This window comes from Liolophura sinensis, chromosome 6 (assembly GCF_032854445.1).
Source record: "Liolophura sinensis isolate JHLJ2023 chromosome 6, CUHK_Ljap_v2, whole genome shotgun sequence".
Lineage (NCBI taxonomy): Eukaryota > Metazoa > Mollusca > Polyplacophora > Chitonida > Chitonidae > Liolophura > Liolophura sinensis.
Window position 1 is genome coordinate 7,003,158 of NC_088300.1, and position 18,805 is coordinate 7,021,962.

General features: G+C 40.1%; 1 protein-coding gene across 1 annotated transcript; it reads left to right on the forward strand.

Moving 5' to 3' along the window:
- The first annotated feature begins 996 nt into the window (after positions 1-996).
- LOC135468109 (uncharacterized) lies at positions 997-7,051 on the forward strand. Its single transcript, XM_064746176.1, has 5 exons — positions 997-1,213; positions 2,938-3,395; positions 3,868-4,271; positions 4,528-4,770; positions 5,328-7,051. Exons 2-5 carry the CDS (start codon positions 2,993-2,995, stop codon positions 5,928-5,930), a joined length of 1,653 nt encoding a protein of 550 aa, XP_064602246.1. The 5' UTR covers positions 997-1,213; positions 2,938-2,992; the 3' UTR covers positions 5,931-7,051.
- Positions 7,052-18,805: the final 11,754 nt, after the last annotated feature.

The following is an 18,805-nucleotide window of genomic DNA, read 5'->3' on the forward strand; positions in this document are numbered from 1 at the left end:
ATATATATATATATATATATATATATATATATATATATATATATATATATATATATTGAAAGATTTAACTTGTTATTCTATCCGTCCTAGGCTATTCCATTCTGTATGACAGCAGTATCACATAAATGATGCCTGCATGATCATGAACACTAATTCATTAATACAGCTTTTCCAGTACTATATATATACGTTTGTAATAGTATATGTGCAGCAGCATATGCAAATCAGCCTATGAGACAAGAGCCCCACCAAATCATCAATATATAACTCATTAATGTCGAGTTTGTCCTACATTTGGTTGAATTTTGTACAATATACTCCTTGACCTATAGTATCTCAAGTCTTGAAATCTTCCATAAACTCTCACATCAAATATGGCCTATTGATGTAGACCTAAACGCTTCTCGGTCCGAGGTTATCAAATTCCAGGTATTAATTTCAGGGTGTAAATTTTATCAATAAAGCCAGCTCAGCACATTTCATCTTTGTAGTAAAGGCAACATTCACTGTAGTTAGACATGGGATAACGAGTAGTGCTGTAATGCAGTTATATAAGAAAACGCTATCTAGCGTTGGGCTCATATAAATGTCACAAGGACCTGCATGTGCTGTGGAATCATTTTCAAGGTCGGTCAGCTCATTCCAAGTGCTATTTTTGAAATGACCATGACCCTTTCAAACGCAGGAATTTTCAGAGGGGCTTACGATTGTGCAGTCACTGTCTATGCGGTCGTTGGCCGTCTCCGGAAAATTCTAGGCCTGCTCATGATCGATTCTGCCGCAGATGCTTATAATACTATTACCTGCTTCACGTGATCCCATCAATATTCATGAGGCCGACATTCCACTGGCGGTTTTGCTGTTCAAAGGACAAACCTTAAAAGGTTGATGACATGGGCATATATAACGACTTGGGGAAGTATCTAGAACTTACCTAACCAAGGAATGAACTCAAGCTAGGAGTCGCAAAGTGTTTTTCCATCACAAACTGATGGCCACGCCCAAGATTAATCAGCCAATCAGAGTGAGTTGGAAAACTACCATGCTTTCCGCGCTTATTCAAACCGTGTGACCAGCGGCTTTAAATGGGGGGTGCTCACCTGTAGAGAGCATTCGCAGAAAATACATCCTCAAGAACACTGCATCGACATCTAGACGATATACCGTGCCCGGCCGTGCGGCATCTGTCGACGTTTTTGCACACGAAATTCAGGTATGCCTGTCTTTCAATAATTCAGTAACATTTCTGGTTGTGTATTATATCATAAACTTATCATGTTCACGTCTTTCGATGTAACTAACTGATCTGCATTAGTTTACGAAATGCTTAGTTACGTACATTTACTAACAGTACTTGCCACGTTTTTAATGCCTTCTCTCAAGCTGATTGTGAGTAGTTATATCACAATCACAACCAGTATGTATATGTATACGTCCATATAACAGCAGCATGTAACCCTTCCTATCCTCCCATATGCATATAGTCGTTTTATGCAAACATGCGCATTGGGAGAAAACTCGGACTCGCAGCATGAAAACAAATCCACGTGGAAACCTTGCAATGACATGTACCTCACAAGCTCACTCCCGTTAATTTATTGAGTGTGCTCTCAGGGGTGGGTGACAGTTTTCTGGAGTTTTGTGCGTGTGATCTGCTGATGTAACACCTAACAGTGGATCAAAGCTCATAGAGAATTTTTTTCTTGTTTCCTTACCGGGGATAAGTTTCAAAAGCGAAACCGGGCCCACTATTTTTATAAACCGGGTAAACCCCTTTTGAGGTCCCGTAAGGTGGGTAATATACCCTGTGCGCGCGCATTGGAAGAAATCAAATCTCACGCCTGGCATGTCTGAAATGTGATCAATAATGATATGCTTCCTTAAAAAATTACGGTACCCAGTAAGTATTTGTATGTATTTGTATTTGTTATTTGTACGCGTCATATCCAATTGTCGAAATTGTCTGCAGTTATTTGATTGGAATTAAAGGCGTATTGTTCATTTTCACAACATCGGTCAATTAACTGCACCACATCAGCTCACCGAAACACCGCCTGACTTTAAGCCACAGTATAGGGAAACTAGTAAGAGCCAGGGTCCGTATTTTCTGCACACTTCATAGTGTTTTTCGGCAAATGATTTAAATCAAGATAATAACTTTTAGCCATCTATTTCATTTTATTTATTTGAACTTAATTTACAACTTTTCCTCACAGCAACCGCTTGGCCATGTCACTTTTCTTTATCTATATCTTATTTCAAAGCCCAGAACGCTATAGTCCGAATACATTGACTGTTGATTGAGAAATCTTCGGACACGCCATGCGTAGGTTAAACAGCCATGCATATGGCGCATTCGAATATTTCTCAACCATTTTTTCTGACGGCTGGCAAATGTAACCATTGTATTGCATCTACACTGAGGCTTGCTTGTGTTGCGTGACCCACCCCGTGGGGGCCTCAGTGGGGAGTTCCCCTTGAAGGGATTCCCCGGCTTGGAAATGCGAGCAATGCAATCTGCCGGCGTTATCTCACTTATCTAAGGACTATTACACACAGTCATATTGTTTATAATCATTCACTTCTGTATGTCGTTTAATTATCCATCCATACCACGTGCAAGCTAAATCTGAACAACACGTGGACGCTATATATATATATATATATATATATATATATAGTGTCATTACCATAGGATGTTTGTAAGTTATTCTTTCTGCAGAACACAAATGCGTTAGAATAATGTTTTCTGATCCATGCGACAGTTTGTACACGTCACGGCTCCCAAGCGCTATTTCCATTCGCTCACATCGCATCGTGCGGTGAATGACGTATATATCCACGCGCTGACAAGCATCCTTCGATTTTTCCAACGTTTTACATGACCGGCATTTCGACCGATCCGCCATTGTTATTTTGTATCTGTCTTCCTTGCAGATTTTGGGCTTGACATTTACGTTGCATCCCGCGTGATAAAAGACCCAACAACAAGATGGACCCAGTTATCATCGAGAGCGACAACGTCCGATATAGCAAGGACTATATCGAGTCCGATTATGACTACCAAACGACGAGCGTGCAGCGGAGAAATGGCAGTTACGTGGCCACACCGGTGAAAACCAGGTATACCTTCCGCACGAAGAGGACCGTCCCGAAACTGGGAGTCATGCTGGTGGGGTGGGGAGGAAACAATGGCACCACGGTGACAGCCGCGACGATCGCTAACAAAATGAAGATGACCTGGAGAACGAAGGAAGGACTCCATAAAGCGAACTACTTCGGTTCGATCACTCAGGCGAGCACGGTGTGCCTGGGCACCGGCCCAGAGGGAGAGGTTTACGTGCCCATGTCCGAACTTCTGCCCATGGTTCACCCGAATGACATCGTCTTTGATGGTAAGCGTGTGATTTATACCGATTTAATGATACCGTCTGTAGTTCTTATTTTATCTCATTCCTGTGTTTTATTATGTTACTGGACGTGACATGTTTCACATGTGCTTAGTACAAGGGAGATAACTGCAGCAGAGACGAAGATTTATAAACCAAACAAAATAATTATAAATTTATGAAACCTATAAACCAGTCGGCATAGGCCTACAGCTTCCACCAATTTCAAAGCACAAAACGTTGTATCGTTTTCTACACTGACAAACCTTACCACCTTTACCTGACCTTTCCTCCACTGAGGAACTTCCAGTGAAATGATCTGGATTGCTGGATTATAAGTAACAAGCAAATAAAACTCAAGTCAGGTGAAAACTTTATTTTCATCTAACTAATGACAGCCAAAACTGCAATGTACCTGCATATGTATCAGCTGTGTTACACATTTGACTGAATGTAATTTATATTTGTTAATTTGTAGGTTGGGATATTTCCTCCATGAACTTAGCAGATGCCATGGAGAGAGCACAGGTTCTAGACTATAACCTGCAATGTCAGGTTCGTCCTTACATGGAGACAATGAAGCCCCGCCCCTCCATCTACATGCCAGAGTTCATCGCCGCAAATCAGGCGGAACGTGCTGACAATGTACTCCAGGGAACCAAGCAAGAGATGATGGATCAAATTAGAAGAGACATTCGTGATTTCAAGGCACTGCATCAACTAGACAAGGTGATTGTGTTGTGGACAGCAAACACGGAGAGATACAGTGAAATCCGTCCCGGCCTCAATGACACAGCAGAGAATCTGTTACAGAGTATCCGAGGTGATGAGAGTGAAGTTTCTCCATCAACGTTATTTGCTGTAGCCTGTATTTTGGAGGGGGTAGGTACATAAAGGAATATTGTAAATAAGCATGTTGAACAAGAGACTTTAAGAAAACTTTATAAATGTGCTTTATCTCACATTTATTTCCAGCAGTTTGATTTATATCACATTTACTTTATCTCATTTATTTCTTACTTAGCTTTGTCTCATTTATTTCTCATAGTGTGATTTATCTCACATTTACCTTGCTTTATCTCACATTTATTTCTCAGTGTGATTTATCTCACATTTAATTTGCTTTATTTCTCACCAGGTGACCTACATCAATGGGTCTCCTCAGAACACATTTGTACCTGGAGCTATTGAACTGGCCGAGAAGAAGCGAGTTTTCATTGCTGGTGATGATTTCAAGTCTGGACAGACAAAGCTGAAATCTGTTCTGGTAGATTTCCTTGTGAGTGCAGGAATAAAGCCAGTGTCTATAGTCAGTTACAACCACCTGGGCAATAATGACGGCAAAAATCTGTCAGCTCCTCAAACCTTCAGGTCTAAGGAGGTGAGTTCACATGGCACTTCTCAGTGTGCCATTAATTCTTAAATATTCTTTAGGCCACACCAATTTATAATGCTGTTTTACAGGCAGAATAACTCCTTTTTTCACTGCCGAAGCAGGGTATAAAAGTGAAAATAAAACTTAAAATCATCTAATTTGTGGAAAATTTGGACTATATCCCAGAAATTTCTCCTGTTGAATACATATTTACATGATCAGAAAGCCATGAAAAACAGGAAATTGATAAAAATCATCAGGATAAAAAAACAATAGAAATGTACAATTTCACTTTGATTTTTATTACTTTTATGGATTTTTTTAATGCCTGCTTGCCCAAAAAACACAAAATATAATTGGTATTGCCTTACCCATTTTAATACTTCATGTCATCATACCAGTATGGAAAAATTCATTGAAGAAAGTGACATAGTCATTTTGTTGAGAGCATATGATCCACATAGCATAGTGAAATGATAAAATTCACTGGAAGGAAGAACGGGAGACAAATCAATAGAAATAGTTACATGAGTTTAGTAAAAAAAATTTGTTTTTGTCCACAGATATCAAAGAGCAATGTAGTTGACGACATGGTTGAGTCCAATGACATTTTATATGAGGACGGCAAAAAGCCTGACCATTGTGTTGTGATCAAGTATGTACCTCATGTTGGCGACAGCAAGCGTGCAATGGACGAATACACGTCTGAGATCATGATGGGCGGCAAAAACACCTTAGTCATCCACAACACATGTGAGGACTCCCTGCTGGCCAGCCCGCTCATCTTGGATCTGATTATCATCGCTGAAATCTGTGAACGCATCCAGTTCAAAACCGACAAGGAGGACCAGTTTCAAAACTTCAATGCTGTGTTGTCGTTGTTGAGCTACCTGTGCAAAGCACCTCTGGTTCCCCGCAACACACCACTGGTCAACGCGCTCTTCCGCCAGAGGTGTTGTATAGAGAACGTGTTTCGCGCTTGCTTAGGACTGGCACCTCTGAACCATATGTTGTTAGAGTACAAGCACTCCAAACTGCCACAGTACACTGTCCAACCTGATATTTACAGCATGAAAGCTAAAATCAGGAACCAAATAAGTAATGGACCAGTTCAAAATGAAGAACCATTAGTCCTTAGTAGCAGTGACAGTGAAGTTGAAAAATAGGTGAACAATGTACATAATTTGGCCAGATGTTGACTGTATAAAGTCTCTTTGTACTGATGGAGTGGTGCATGGCATTAATTAACTGTAGCCATGGCTACTGCTTTAGCAGGAAGAAATAATTTCGTACAGAGATTTTCTGCGTAAATGACTACCGACTGTTGAAAAACTTCGCGCAGTTTTTTTTTGTAAACTAGCTAGTGTGAATCGCTCTTGACAGAGGCCATTCATCTAGATATGGTCCAACATTGCACTGTTATTTTTGAAGGGGCGGGGCTTACTCCTTGGATGAGTAATTACCCTGATTTGTAGAAAGAGTCCGTGAGTGTACATCACAGTTGTACTGTCAGCTTGACATAATACTAACGGGTTGTGAAGACAGTTACAAACTATACTTGTGATGTTACCATACTTAGCACAACTTTGCCATTGCATATATATAAATACTGAGGTGGGACCAAGTTAGCTGTGAGTGGCATGTACTGGTTTACCCTCTTGTGAATGAATAAGTCAGTGAGTGAACTACTCTACATCTAACTAAAAGCAGAAATACTGGTTCCAGTAAATAACTTCTGGAATTGTGAAAACCAACATTGAAACACACAAATCACTCTTCCAACCAGGTCTTCATGGTTAAACTTACAAAATTGTAGTGAATAAATTTGCATTGTCTGTGAAACGCAGACTATATTTAGTTGGGTTATTTATTCATGATAATCTCTGTGGCACTGCTAGTTTCCAACAGTGTGTAGTGTAAACATTGTGGTACTGTCGATTTGCCAACAGTGGGTAGGTCAATCTCTGTGGCACTGCCAATTTGCCAACAGTGGGTAGGTCAATCTCTGTGGCACTGCCAGTTTGCCAACAGTACATAAGAGTACATACATGCATTCATGCACTCATACACACATACATACATACATACATGCATTCATTATGAGTTTCTCAGCATTTAATGTCTTGATGTGTTGACTCTAGTTAAAATCACAAGTGAAGAAATGATTTTCAGCATGATTAAAGGTTTAACTCACCCCCAAAATCATCTGAAAATCATGTCATCTGTGCTTTTTAAAATGTACTGAAGTGTTTTATACCTGTTTTGTTGAGAAAAAATAAAATGCTAAAATGACATATACTGTGTTGGTTGTAATTCTGTGTGATTAGCTGTGTTATCAGTGTACAGAGCTTCATCTTGCTGGAATACAGGAACATGTTAATAGCCAAGATCAAATTAATAAATAATGATCTATGTTATATCCGGTTTTCACTTGGGACAAGCTGTTGCAGCAAAACGACTTGCCGAATACCAATCTCATTAAATCGCCATGGAGTTGGTTTAAATCCCAGGCTCGATAGATACAATAGTGTCTCAACATACTGAGTGAGTGAGTGCTTGGGGTTTTACGTCGTACATCATGTATCACCTTTCACAAGACAGCGTTAAGGACTCGTAGGAGGACTTGTAGCTATAGTCTAATGCCAGGTTAACACACTGTGATTTTGAGTCGTCCCATATATACGACTAGTCCAGTGAAAATAGAACATGCGCTGTTTCATGTGATGGTGGCATTCAACAAATCGCATCCTCAGAACACAAACGCCATGTGATATAGACTTCTCCTATTTTTTTTTTTTTTTTTTTGCCCTTGTCGAATTCTGCGAGTCTACAAAAGAAATCGTACCGTGAGAACACATCTCTGTGCTGCTAGCTAAGTGAGAAGTACCAGGGGCCGATTCCACAAAGCCATTTCTGACTAAGTGAAAAATTTTAAAACTGCTTTCTAATGCTTAGGTTTTGGTACTAAAGTTGAAATTTGGCCGCTTTTGTCCTAAGATAATATTGATGAGGTGAACAGAATTTTGATCTCTATGGCCGAAAAATAAGCTTTAAAATCGTGTTTCAAAATATTGATTAAGTCAGAAATGGCTTTATCGAATCGACCCTTGAATTAACAATGTTAAAGTCTTAGGGATGACTCTTGGATTTGAACCCTGAATCTGTCGGATAGGCTTTACTTGGCTTTATCGTGGAATTAAAAGGCACCTTGAGTGTCAGAGCATTTTGAAGACTGGCATCTTTAATAACCGAGTGTCCACCAAACCTTAAACATCACAAAAGCTTTTCATTTTGTTCTGTGTGTAATTGATTTGGGCCGATTCCGAAACGCCATTTTTCATTTCAACACTTGAATATAATATGCATTTTATGTTCCAAATTTATGTACTTACTTTTGAATCTTGATTTTGTTAAAAGTCAAAAATTGCTATGTGTATCGGCCCATGGCCAGTTTTCTCTTAGACACATGGATATTTATATAGGACACTTCCTATAGGACAAGAACAAGTTTCACAGACCGCTTCAGCGGCCTGTGATAATGGTTATATAGTGTCCGCCTCAAACTCGGGAGACCCCGCGATCAAACCCCAATCGGATCAAAGACTTTAAAAATGGTACTTGCTGCTGCCTTGCTTCGCGTTCAGCACTGAAAGGTTAGAGCAAGGAAACATGACTCTTCCGCCCGGTTTTAGTATAAACATGACTGGGTGAGGTGTCACTTCTGGTGTCTTTTGCATTTCAATATATGCGCACACACCTAGTGGCTCCTCCGCTGAAAAACTAGACGCCGATATGTCTTCTTAATTAGAACTCGAAACGCTTGGTGGCATTTTACCGAATAAACGTGTGACCATTTACAAGATATAGATCACACTGTCGTCGCTGCCCTGGTTTTACTCTCTATGCTGTACGTCTGTCACACTGTCGTCGTTGCTCTGGTTTACTCTCTAAGCTGTACGTCTGTCACACTGTCGTCGTTGCTCTGGTTTACTCTCTAAGCTGTACGTCTGTCACACTGTCGTCACTGCTCTGGTTTTACTCTCTATGCTGTACGTCTGCCACACTGTCGTCGCTGCTCTGGTTTACTCTCTAAGCTGTACGTCTGTCACACTGTCGTCACTGCTCTGGTTTTACTCTCTATGCTGTACGTCTATCACACTGTCGTCGTTGCTCTGGTTTACTCTCTAAGCTGTACGTCTGTCACACTGTCGTCGTTGCTCTGGTTTACTCTCTAAGCTGTACGTCTGTCACACTGTCGTCACTGCTCTGGTTTTACTCTCTATGCTGTACGTCTGCCACACTGTCGTCGCTGCTCTGGTTTACTCTCTAAGCTGTACGTCTGTCACACTGTCGTCACTGCTCTGGTTTTACTCTCTATGCTGTACGTCTGTCACACTGTCGTCGTTGCTCTGGTTTACTCTCTAAGCTGTACGTCTGTCACACTGTCGTCGCTGCTCTGGTTTACTCTCTATGCTGTACGTCTATCACACTGTCGTCGTTGCTCTGGTTTACTCTCTAAGCTGTACGTCTGCCACACTGTCGTCGCTGCTCTGGTTTACTCTCTATGCTGTACGTCTGTCACACTGTCGTCGTTGCTCTGGTTTACTCTCTATGCTGTACGTCTGTCACACTGTCGTCGTTGCTCTGGTTTACTCTCTAAGCTGTACGTCTGTCACACTGTCGTCACTGCTCTGGTTTTACTCTCTATGCTGTACGTCTGCCACACTGTCGTCGCTGCTCTGGTTTACTCTCTAAGCTGTATGTCTGTCACACTGTCGTCACTGCTCTGGTTTTACTCTCTATGCTGTACGTCTATCACACTGTCGTCGTTGCTCTGGTTTACTCTCTAAGCTGTACGTCTGTCACACTGTCGTCGTTGCTCTGGTTTACTCTCTAAGCTGTACGTCTGTCACACTGTCGTCACTGCTCTGGTTTTACTCTCTATGCTGTACGTCTGCCACACTGTCGTCGCTGCTCTGGTTTACTCTCTAAGCTGTACGTCTGTCACACTGTCGTCACTGCTCTGGTTTTACTCTCTATGCTGTACGTCTGTCACACTGTCGTCGTTGCTCTGGTTTACTCTCTAAGCTGTACGTCTGTCACACTGTCGTCGCTGCTCTGGTTTACTCTCTATGCTGTACGTCTATCACACTGTCGTCGTTGCTCTGGTTTACTCTCTAAGCTGTACGTCTGCCACACTGTCGTTGCTGCTCTGGTTTACTCTCTATGCTGTATGTCTGTCACACTGTCGTCGCTGCTCTGGTTTACTCTCTATGCTGTACGTCTGTCACACTGTCGTCGTTGCTCTGGTTTACTCTCTAAGCTGTATGTCTGTCACACTGTCGTCGCTGCTCTGGTTTTACTCTCTATGCTGTACGTCTATCACACTGTCGTCGTTGCTCTGGTTTACTCTCTAAGCTGTATGTCTGTCACACTGTCGTCACTGCTCTGGTTTACTCTATAAGCTGTACGTCTGCCACACTGTCATCGCTGCTTTGGTTTACTCTCTATGCTGTACGTCTGTCACACTGTCGTCGTTGCTCTGGTTTACTCTCTAAGCTGTATGTCTGTCACACTGTCGTCACTGCTCTGGTTTACTCTCTAAGCTGTATGTCCGTCACACTGTCGTCACTGCTCTGGTTTACTCTCTAAGCTGTACGTCTGCCACACTGTCATCGCTGCTCTGGTTTACTCTCTATGCTGTACGTCTGTCACACTGTCGTCGCTGCTCTGGTTTACTCTCTAAGCTGTACGTCTGCCACACTGTCGTTGCTGCTCTGGTTTACTCTCTATGCTGTACGTCTGTCACACTGTCGTTGCTGCTCTGGTTTACTCTCTATGCTGTACGTCTGTCACACTGTCTTCACTGCTCTGGTTTACTCTCTAAGCTGTACTTGTGTCACACTGTCGTGGCTGTTCTGGTTTTACTCTCTATGCTGTACATCTGTCACACTGTTGTGGCTGTTCTGGTTTTACTCTCTGTGCTGTCACACTCTCGTCGCTGCTCTGAGTGAGGGAGTGCTTGGGGTTTAACGTCGTACTTTACAATTTTTCAGTTATATAACGACGAAGGAATCCTTAGAGTGCAAGTAGTGTGTCTCCTTGTTGCAGGACGGATTTTCACTGCTCTTTTATCTAGTGCTGCTTCACTGAGACACCTTACCGGAGGCAAGTAAGCCGCACCGCCCGAGCCATTATACTGATACAGGTCAACCAGTCGTTGTACTTCCCCCTTTATGCTTAACGCCAACCGAGGAGGTTACAACTTCCTCTTTTAAAGTCGTAACTGTGACTCGACCCTGGATCTATCGTTCCTGCAGCGGACCATCGCTGCTCTGATTTTACTTACAATGCTGTATGTCTAAAATAACATTACACAACCTGATGTTTTCCAAGAGAAAATTGGTCATTTGGGCTAACATTTTCCATTGATTGTTCCAGGTTTTTGTAATAATTTGCTTGTTTAATCAAATTAAACAGTTTTTGTATTTTTGTCAACATATCTGTTTATTGTTTGTTTTTTACTCTGTCACTGAAACGTTCTTTGTTATCTGTCTACTTAGGACCTATATTATTACACTTTGACATTCTGTATAATTTTAACATTCTATCCTTTCACAGAATTCAATGTTTCATCGTGTCTTTAGCACCATATTGCAAGTTCTGCATCAAATTTGAGTGTTTCTAACTTTCTTATACTTTTACCCCAGTGCATGCTTGGAAGTTCGGAATTAAGTATTCAACATTATAACGAATTTGTACATCTGTACGTAAATATTTGATTAATATTTGAACTTGATTTTTTTTTTTTTTTTTTTTTTTTTTTGATTGTTGTTTTACGCCGTACTCAAGAATATTTCACTTATACGACGGCGGCCAGCATTATGGTGGGTGGAAACCGGGCAGAACCCGGGGGAAACCCACGACCATCCGCAGGTTGCTGGCAGACCTTCCCACGTACGGCCGGAGAGGAAGCCAGCATAGGCTGGTCTTGAACTCACAGCGACCGCATTGGTGAGAGGCTTCTGGGTCACTACGCTGCGCTAGCGCGCTAACCGACTGAGCCACGGAGGCCCCATTTGAACTTGAATTGCCTCATGATAGTGTATGTTAGAAATGGGGTAATGTTCCCAATACACGACTTTTCATACATAATTCTTGGCAAAAGCGGCCTCGATGCATGTGAAGTTTTGGAGAATAGATCTATATTGAAGATTTGCTGGTTTCCATTGGGATAATTTCCAGGTCTTACGTTAGACAACATGAAAATTCATCAGATCCATAAATTTAGCTACCAAAGATCTAAGGCATATGGGTGCAAAACTTCAGCTCTATGCATAAAGAACTGAAATCGTGAATTTGGTAATTTACAGTTATTAACATGTTCACAGACCATTACTGATGGAACATCCCTCTTGTGCCACTGTGCTTTATAGGCTTGTAAAACTTACATACAATACTTTTTAAGATAGCAGCCCTAACATTTTGTTTAACAGTGATTCTAAAACACAATACACTAAGTCAGGAATTCAGCACTTTACAGTAATTAATATGTACAGAGAAACAATGATGAAATATCCCTTCGTGCTATTCTGCTCTACTTGTTTGCAAAACCTGAGGTCAATACATGCAGTATTTTTTGTGAAACCAGCCTTAACACTTTACAGTACTTTATATGCACACATCCACTCAATGATGGAATATCACCCTCATGCTATTGTGATTGTGATTGGTGTTTTACGCCGTACTTAAGAATATATCACTTATACAATGGCGGCCTGCATTATGGTGGGTGGAAACCCGCCAGAGCCAGGGGGAAACTCACGACCATCCGCAGGTTTCTGGCAGGTCTTCCCACATACAGCCGGAGAGGAAGCCAGCATGAGCTGGACTTGAACTAACAACGACCTCGTCGGTGAGAGGCTTCTCGGTCATTACACTGGGCTAGCACGCTAACCAACCATGCCACTGTGCTCTACAAGTGTGCAAGCCCTGAGCTCAATACCTGCAGTACTTTTTAAGATACCACCCCAAATATTGTGTTAAACATTGCTTCCTCTGTTTTTTGGGCACTGAGGCCGACCCTTCAAGTATGACATGATCTACGCCTGTACTTCATACAGTCCAGCTAAAACCAAGGGTTCCTGCCCCTGGATTAACTTTACTTGCATCATAATCCTTGTGGGGATGTAAGTTAATAGAGTTCAGCTTTGAAATCAATATTTTGACAAGATATTTTTGGTCAGGATGTCATATGAGGCAACAAATCTTATGGAATTAGAATAAATTAAATATTATAACTACATTTTTTATTGCAACAAGAAGGATGTGCAGTGAAGCATAGAGCTGTGTTGCAATTGCATACAGGTGTCCTGAGACACGAGGCATGACGCCTTCAAAGTATATATACAACAGTCTTTAACCATTCCACTTTTTGCTGGGTGCCAAGGAAAGAATTGCTAAACGACATTTTTGGTATAATCAGAAAAATGACTTGCTAAGGACATATATTTGACAGAATTTGGTATTTATAGCAAGACTTGTTAAAATTTATGTGTTTATTTATTTGATTGGTGTTTTATGGCGTACTCAAAAATATTTCACTTACATATGTATACGACCACAGCCAGCGTTATCGTGGGGGGAAATCAGGCAGAGCCTGGAGGAAGCCAATCCACAGGTTGCTGGCTGACCTTCCCCTGTATGGCCGCTGATGAAGCCAGTGTGAGCACAACCTGCTCTCAAACTCAAGGCAAGGAATTTTAAAGATGTATGGAAAGTGGAAATTGTTCATGCATATAACCCACACATAAAACAATACAAGATTTCCGGCCTTACTAAAAAGTAAAAGTTTAATTATACATCAGACTAAAATCCCCAGCAACATGTATTTTCAAATAGACTAGAACACAAACATCGGTTTGTACATGTGTTTAAAACTGATAGTTCTGGCTTTTTAAAATTATGAACACCAACGATGCCAGCATTGACCAACTAACCAAGCACTGACAAAGTCTCTGCTTGATTCAAGATGACTAGATCACCAGGTGTTCTCCAATAACCCAACAACCCCCAGTAATCCCAAGTGTTTTACTTAATCTTACAATCCTTCCGCTAATGAGTCAGGGTTTGATGGGTGACTACCACTCACACAGATTTGTACATTATTTATATAACATATTAAAAATAACACCATGTTGATAGAACATGCAACTTTCAGGTTTAACAAGATATTGATTAACAGTTACATCACAGTATCCTGAAACTATTGCTGTAGTACATTTCAATACTTATCCATGGATTTAATGGCTTCGAAACCATGAATTTCCTGACTCAACAAGTGGTATCAAAAGATAATGGATTCCGGGACAATCAGTCTTAACAATAACAAATGCATAGGGAATAGAGGGTATAACACTGGACTCTTACCCAATGACTATGTGTACATACATGTATACACCTGTGCCTGTACATAGCTATACATATATGGCGACATGCACAGTAAACAACAGACTGACTGGTCATTCCTGACCTACATGAACATGCTGAGTCTTAGCATCAGATATATATATATATATATATATATATATATATATATAAAAACAAGCTTCCTCATAACATATCAGAGGCAACTGTGTACATAATCGTAATTCTTTAAACAATCTATTCAATTAACAGATCAAAACACATGGGCATTATTAAAATTATTTGAAAATGTAACATTTGTCTCGTACAAATACGAGGAATTGCCTGAGTGGCAGTATGTTCAAAGTTTTTTTTTTTACAGAAACATCTCAACAACTGATTGCCCCATTCCAACTGGATGACAGTGAAGTAAAACGACTGTAGTGTCATTTTAACACACAATTGCACATCATCCAACTTTTTCATACAAAGTGAAACTGACAAATAACAGAATAATATTTGCCACTCATCAGTGATAATAATTTGACAATGGAAGGAGTCTGCCCATGTGTGCCAATGAGGAATCTCTTACATGCATGAACAGAAAATCAGATATGCTAAGAGTGTATGCAGAGATATGATAAAAAGTATCACCAGAAAACACCTCACATACGTTACATGTAGCTTATTCAGATCTTGCCAAATGAATGGATTGTGAAAATGAAAACTCATACACACATGTAAACAATGCTTTTCATGTAAAACAACAAACATTCATCATCTTTTAAAGGCTATTGTGCTAACGCAGCACTCCAGTCTTCAAGCTTTACATATAACAACATGATGGAGCTATCAGACCGCTCCAGTCTTAGTAACACACTAACACTATGCCAACAATATTGAGGTATGATGTTTCATATTTAAAACATGTTGAATAAATGTAAAATTTATTATCATAATGCTATAATTATTTATCATTCAGGTGATCAATGTTTTGTGGTCATTACGGAATTTCTTCATCACACCCAGCAATAATGTACTAGTATTAAAATTAGGCCAGATTCAACAGTTTAAAGAATAAATTTTCCTTCACAGTGAAAATTAAACACCGTTATCTGTCAGAGAGATTGGCCTACAAAAATTAAATGTTTCTTTCTAATGAGTGGTGAGTTGAAAATAGAGCAAACAGTCTCAGATCGGAATAGAGAAATACAGCCTCTGATATCTTAGAGAATGCAGCACACACTTTCAGATCTAAGAGAAATAGTGAAAACAGTTTCAGATCAAAGAGAAATAGGGAAAATAGTTTCAGATCTAAGAGAAATAGGGAAAACAGTTTCAGATCTAAGAGAAATAGGGAAAACAGTTTCAGATCAAAGAGAAATAGGGAAAACAGTTTCAGATCAAAGAGAAATAGGGAAAACAGTTTCAGATCTAAGAGAAATAGGGAAAACAGTTTCAGATCAAAGAGAAATAGGGAAAACAGTTTCAGATCAAAGAGAAATAGGGAAAATAGTTTCAGATCAAAGAGAAATAAAGAAAACAGTTTCACATCTAAAAGAAAGGAAAAAATAGTTTCAGATCTTAGAGAATTCCTATTGTGGCCAGAATTGATTCCTATCTTACCTTTATGCGCACTAATTTTGCTCATCTGCTTCCTTTTGAACTGACAATTTACAAGAAAACAAGACAATGTTCTCAAATCTGTCGAAAGATTAAACCAAGAAACAGCAACAAATCATTGTCTATCATCTAGTACTGTAGAGCTCTCAGTGAAATTTCAGATTAACAGAACCTGAGCAGAGGAAACAGTAACCATGACAGCAGACAGGACTGTCACATTACAATGGGCACAACACAGAAATCACTAAGTATGGATATATGAAATCCAATGGAATATAAGGCATACAAAGAAACAATTATAGTAAAAAGGAACAATTGGACATACAAAGGAAAAATGGAAAAGTAGCAATGAGCGATAGGGCAGTTTTGAACGCTTTTGTTGTTAAAGGTAAAAACAGTTCAACTGTATCATGTGACTATCATGTGAAAACTACTACGCAACCTTTGTTGACATTACTTTACTAATCACCTGTCTCACCCTGTTCCCGAGGCACAAATTACACCTATTTTCTATAGGAACTTCTCAACTTTACAAGTGTTCAGTTCCTCATTTTCTCCATCGTTTGTCAACTCTAAATGACTTTTTGTGCTAACTTTTTTCAAACGTCCATGTTATAGTAAGTGTGATGAAATATAGTTGCCTAACATTTTTGACAGGTCCAATGATACAGTTGGACTTTTTCTAACTTTATCGATAAAACATCAAAACTCCTCTATTATACATACAAAGGAACAATTGGACATACGACAGAACATTTGAACACTTAAAACAAAAACAATGGGGACATAAATAAATAATAGGGCATTTAAATTAATAACAGTATACACAACAGATGAATAGACATAAAATGAAAAAGGACATCAAAAAGTAAGACAGAGTAAAGGTGAGGCATACAAAGAAATAATAGAAATACATGTAATGTACCACATTTGTAGCCAAGTAAGTTTCCTGCTAAGATACACTGTTTTTTTCTGACCTATCACTCATTGTCATGGGACATTTTCCCAACACTGGACAAATATACTCTATATTTCTGTTAAGTACAGAAAATGGCCAGTGTAGAATTGAATATACATATACATATTTAAGTCCACACTAAAAATAACTCTACTCAGATTGTCATTTTTGGATCTGAAAAAATTCTCACAAAACACTGTAATTTTAATAAATTACTTTGTACACACAACTCTACAGAACACTATCAAACAGCTGAATATGGAACCTTGCATAGCCGTATCAGGTAATGGTGTTCATTTTAACACCTTCATTTTATGGAGTGTGCGTTTTTAAGCTGTCTTCCCAGTTAATGAATGTTTATAAGACCCAATATCAGCATAAAAGCTGGAATGGGTCATTGCCATTACCTTGTCATTACGTGATAATGAGATAATAACCATCCCAGGGCAAGATCAACATCCCTGGTTTACATTCTCCCAGCTGTTTGATGCACAAACACGTTTTACCTCTGCACAGATACACCTTACAGGAGGAAATCACCCTATACTTTTGGCATGTGTCACATCCTCTCAACTGGTCTCACCACAGTATTTTCAGCTACATATCTGACCTGTATGCAGTTGGGTAGGCACTAAACATGCTCATACATCACAGTATCCTATCACCTAATACACATTCCTGTCAACTGAGGTGTAATAAATATAACATATTCTGACCAGAAATTCACTCCATCTAAAATAATGTTTTGTACACATGACCTTGAGCAGTGCTGCCTGATAACTTACACACAGTGCACGTATGTGTATGGTGCTGCTTTCATATCCAAGATCATACAATATTGGAAGAAGTTCGTGTGTTAACACATATACATGACAAAATGCTTACTGAGGCTGTATCCCAAACTGACATATTATTGTGTCCCGAGCTGACACAAGCAGAAGTTTTATTTTGTATCCCAGAGTGACAAAAGCAGAGGTTGTGTGCTGTATCCCAGGCTGACACAAGCTTAAGCTTTATTCTGTATCTCAGACTGAAGAAAGCGGAGGTTGTACTCTGTATCCCAGACTAACAAAAGCACAGGTGTACTCTGTATCCCAGACTAACTAAAGCAGAGGTTGTACTCTGTATCCCAGACTAACAAAAGCAGAGGTTGTATGCTGTATCCCAGACTTTCAAAACCATAGGTTGTACTCTGTATCTCAGATTGACAAAAGCGGAGGTTGTACTCTGTATCCCAGACTAACTAAAGCAGAGGTCGTACTCTGTATACCAGACTGACAAAAGCAGAGGTTATACTCTGTATCTCAGATTGACAAAAGCAGAGGTTGTATGCTGTATCCCAGACTGACAAAAGCAGATGTTGTATGCTGTATCCCAGACTAACAAAAGCTGAGATTTTATGCTGTATCCTAGTCTGACACCAGCTGGGGTTGTATTCTATATCAGTATGGCACATAACTGAAGTGCCCATATCACCAAATCACGAACCAAACTGAGGTTGTTATGAGGTTTTGCCATATCAGCACATCACCAATTGAGGTACTCCATATCAGCACATCACAGGACATGGTTATATGCTGTATCAGCACATCATCAGCCTGGTTCATATCCCATATCAGCACATCACCAGCTGAGGTACTGCATATCAGCACATCACAGGACAAGGTTATATGCTGTATCAGCACATCACCAGCCTGGTTCATATCCCATATCAGCACATCACCAGCTGAGGTACTGCATATCAGCATGTCACAAGCCATGGCTATACTCCCAAATCAGCCCATAAGTAGACAAGCTTGTTTGCCATATCAGCACATCACCAGATGAGGTTGAGCCCATATTTGCCCATCACCAGATGATTTTGTAAACCCTATCAGCACAGCATCATCAGAGACTGAATTCCATGTCATTACTGCATGGGCAGAGGTTGAATTCCATCTCACCACTGCAACCAGCAGATGTTGTACATTTATTCCATGTCACCACTGCACCAGCAGAGGTTGTATTCCAGCCCAGGCTGATGCAGGGTTTGGCTTCCTCACGATTGGTAGAGGA

Coding starts and splice junctions, on each gene's coding strand:
- LOC135468109 (XM_064746176.1), top strand. CDS start 2,993: ATGGACCCAGTTATCATCGAGAGCGACAACGTCCGATATAGCAAGGAC. Junction 3,396..3,867: donor GAATGACATCGTCTTTGATG/GTAAGCGTGTGA, acceptor GTTAATTTGTAG/GTTGGGATATTTCCTCCATG. Junction 4,272..4,527: donor TAGCCTGTATTTTGGAGGGG/GTAGGTACATAA, acceptor ATTTCTCACCAG/GTGACCTACATCAATGGGTC.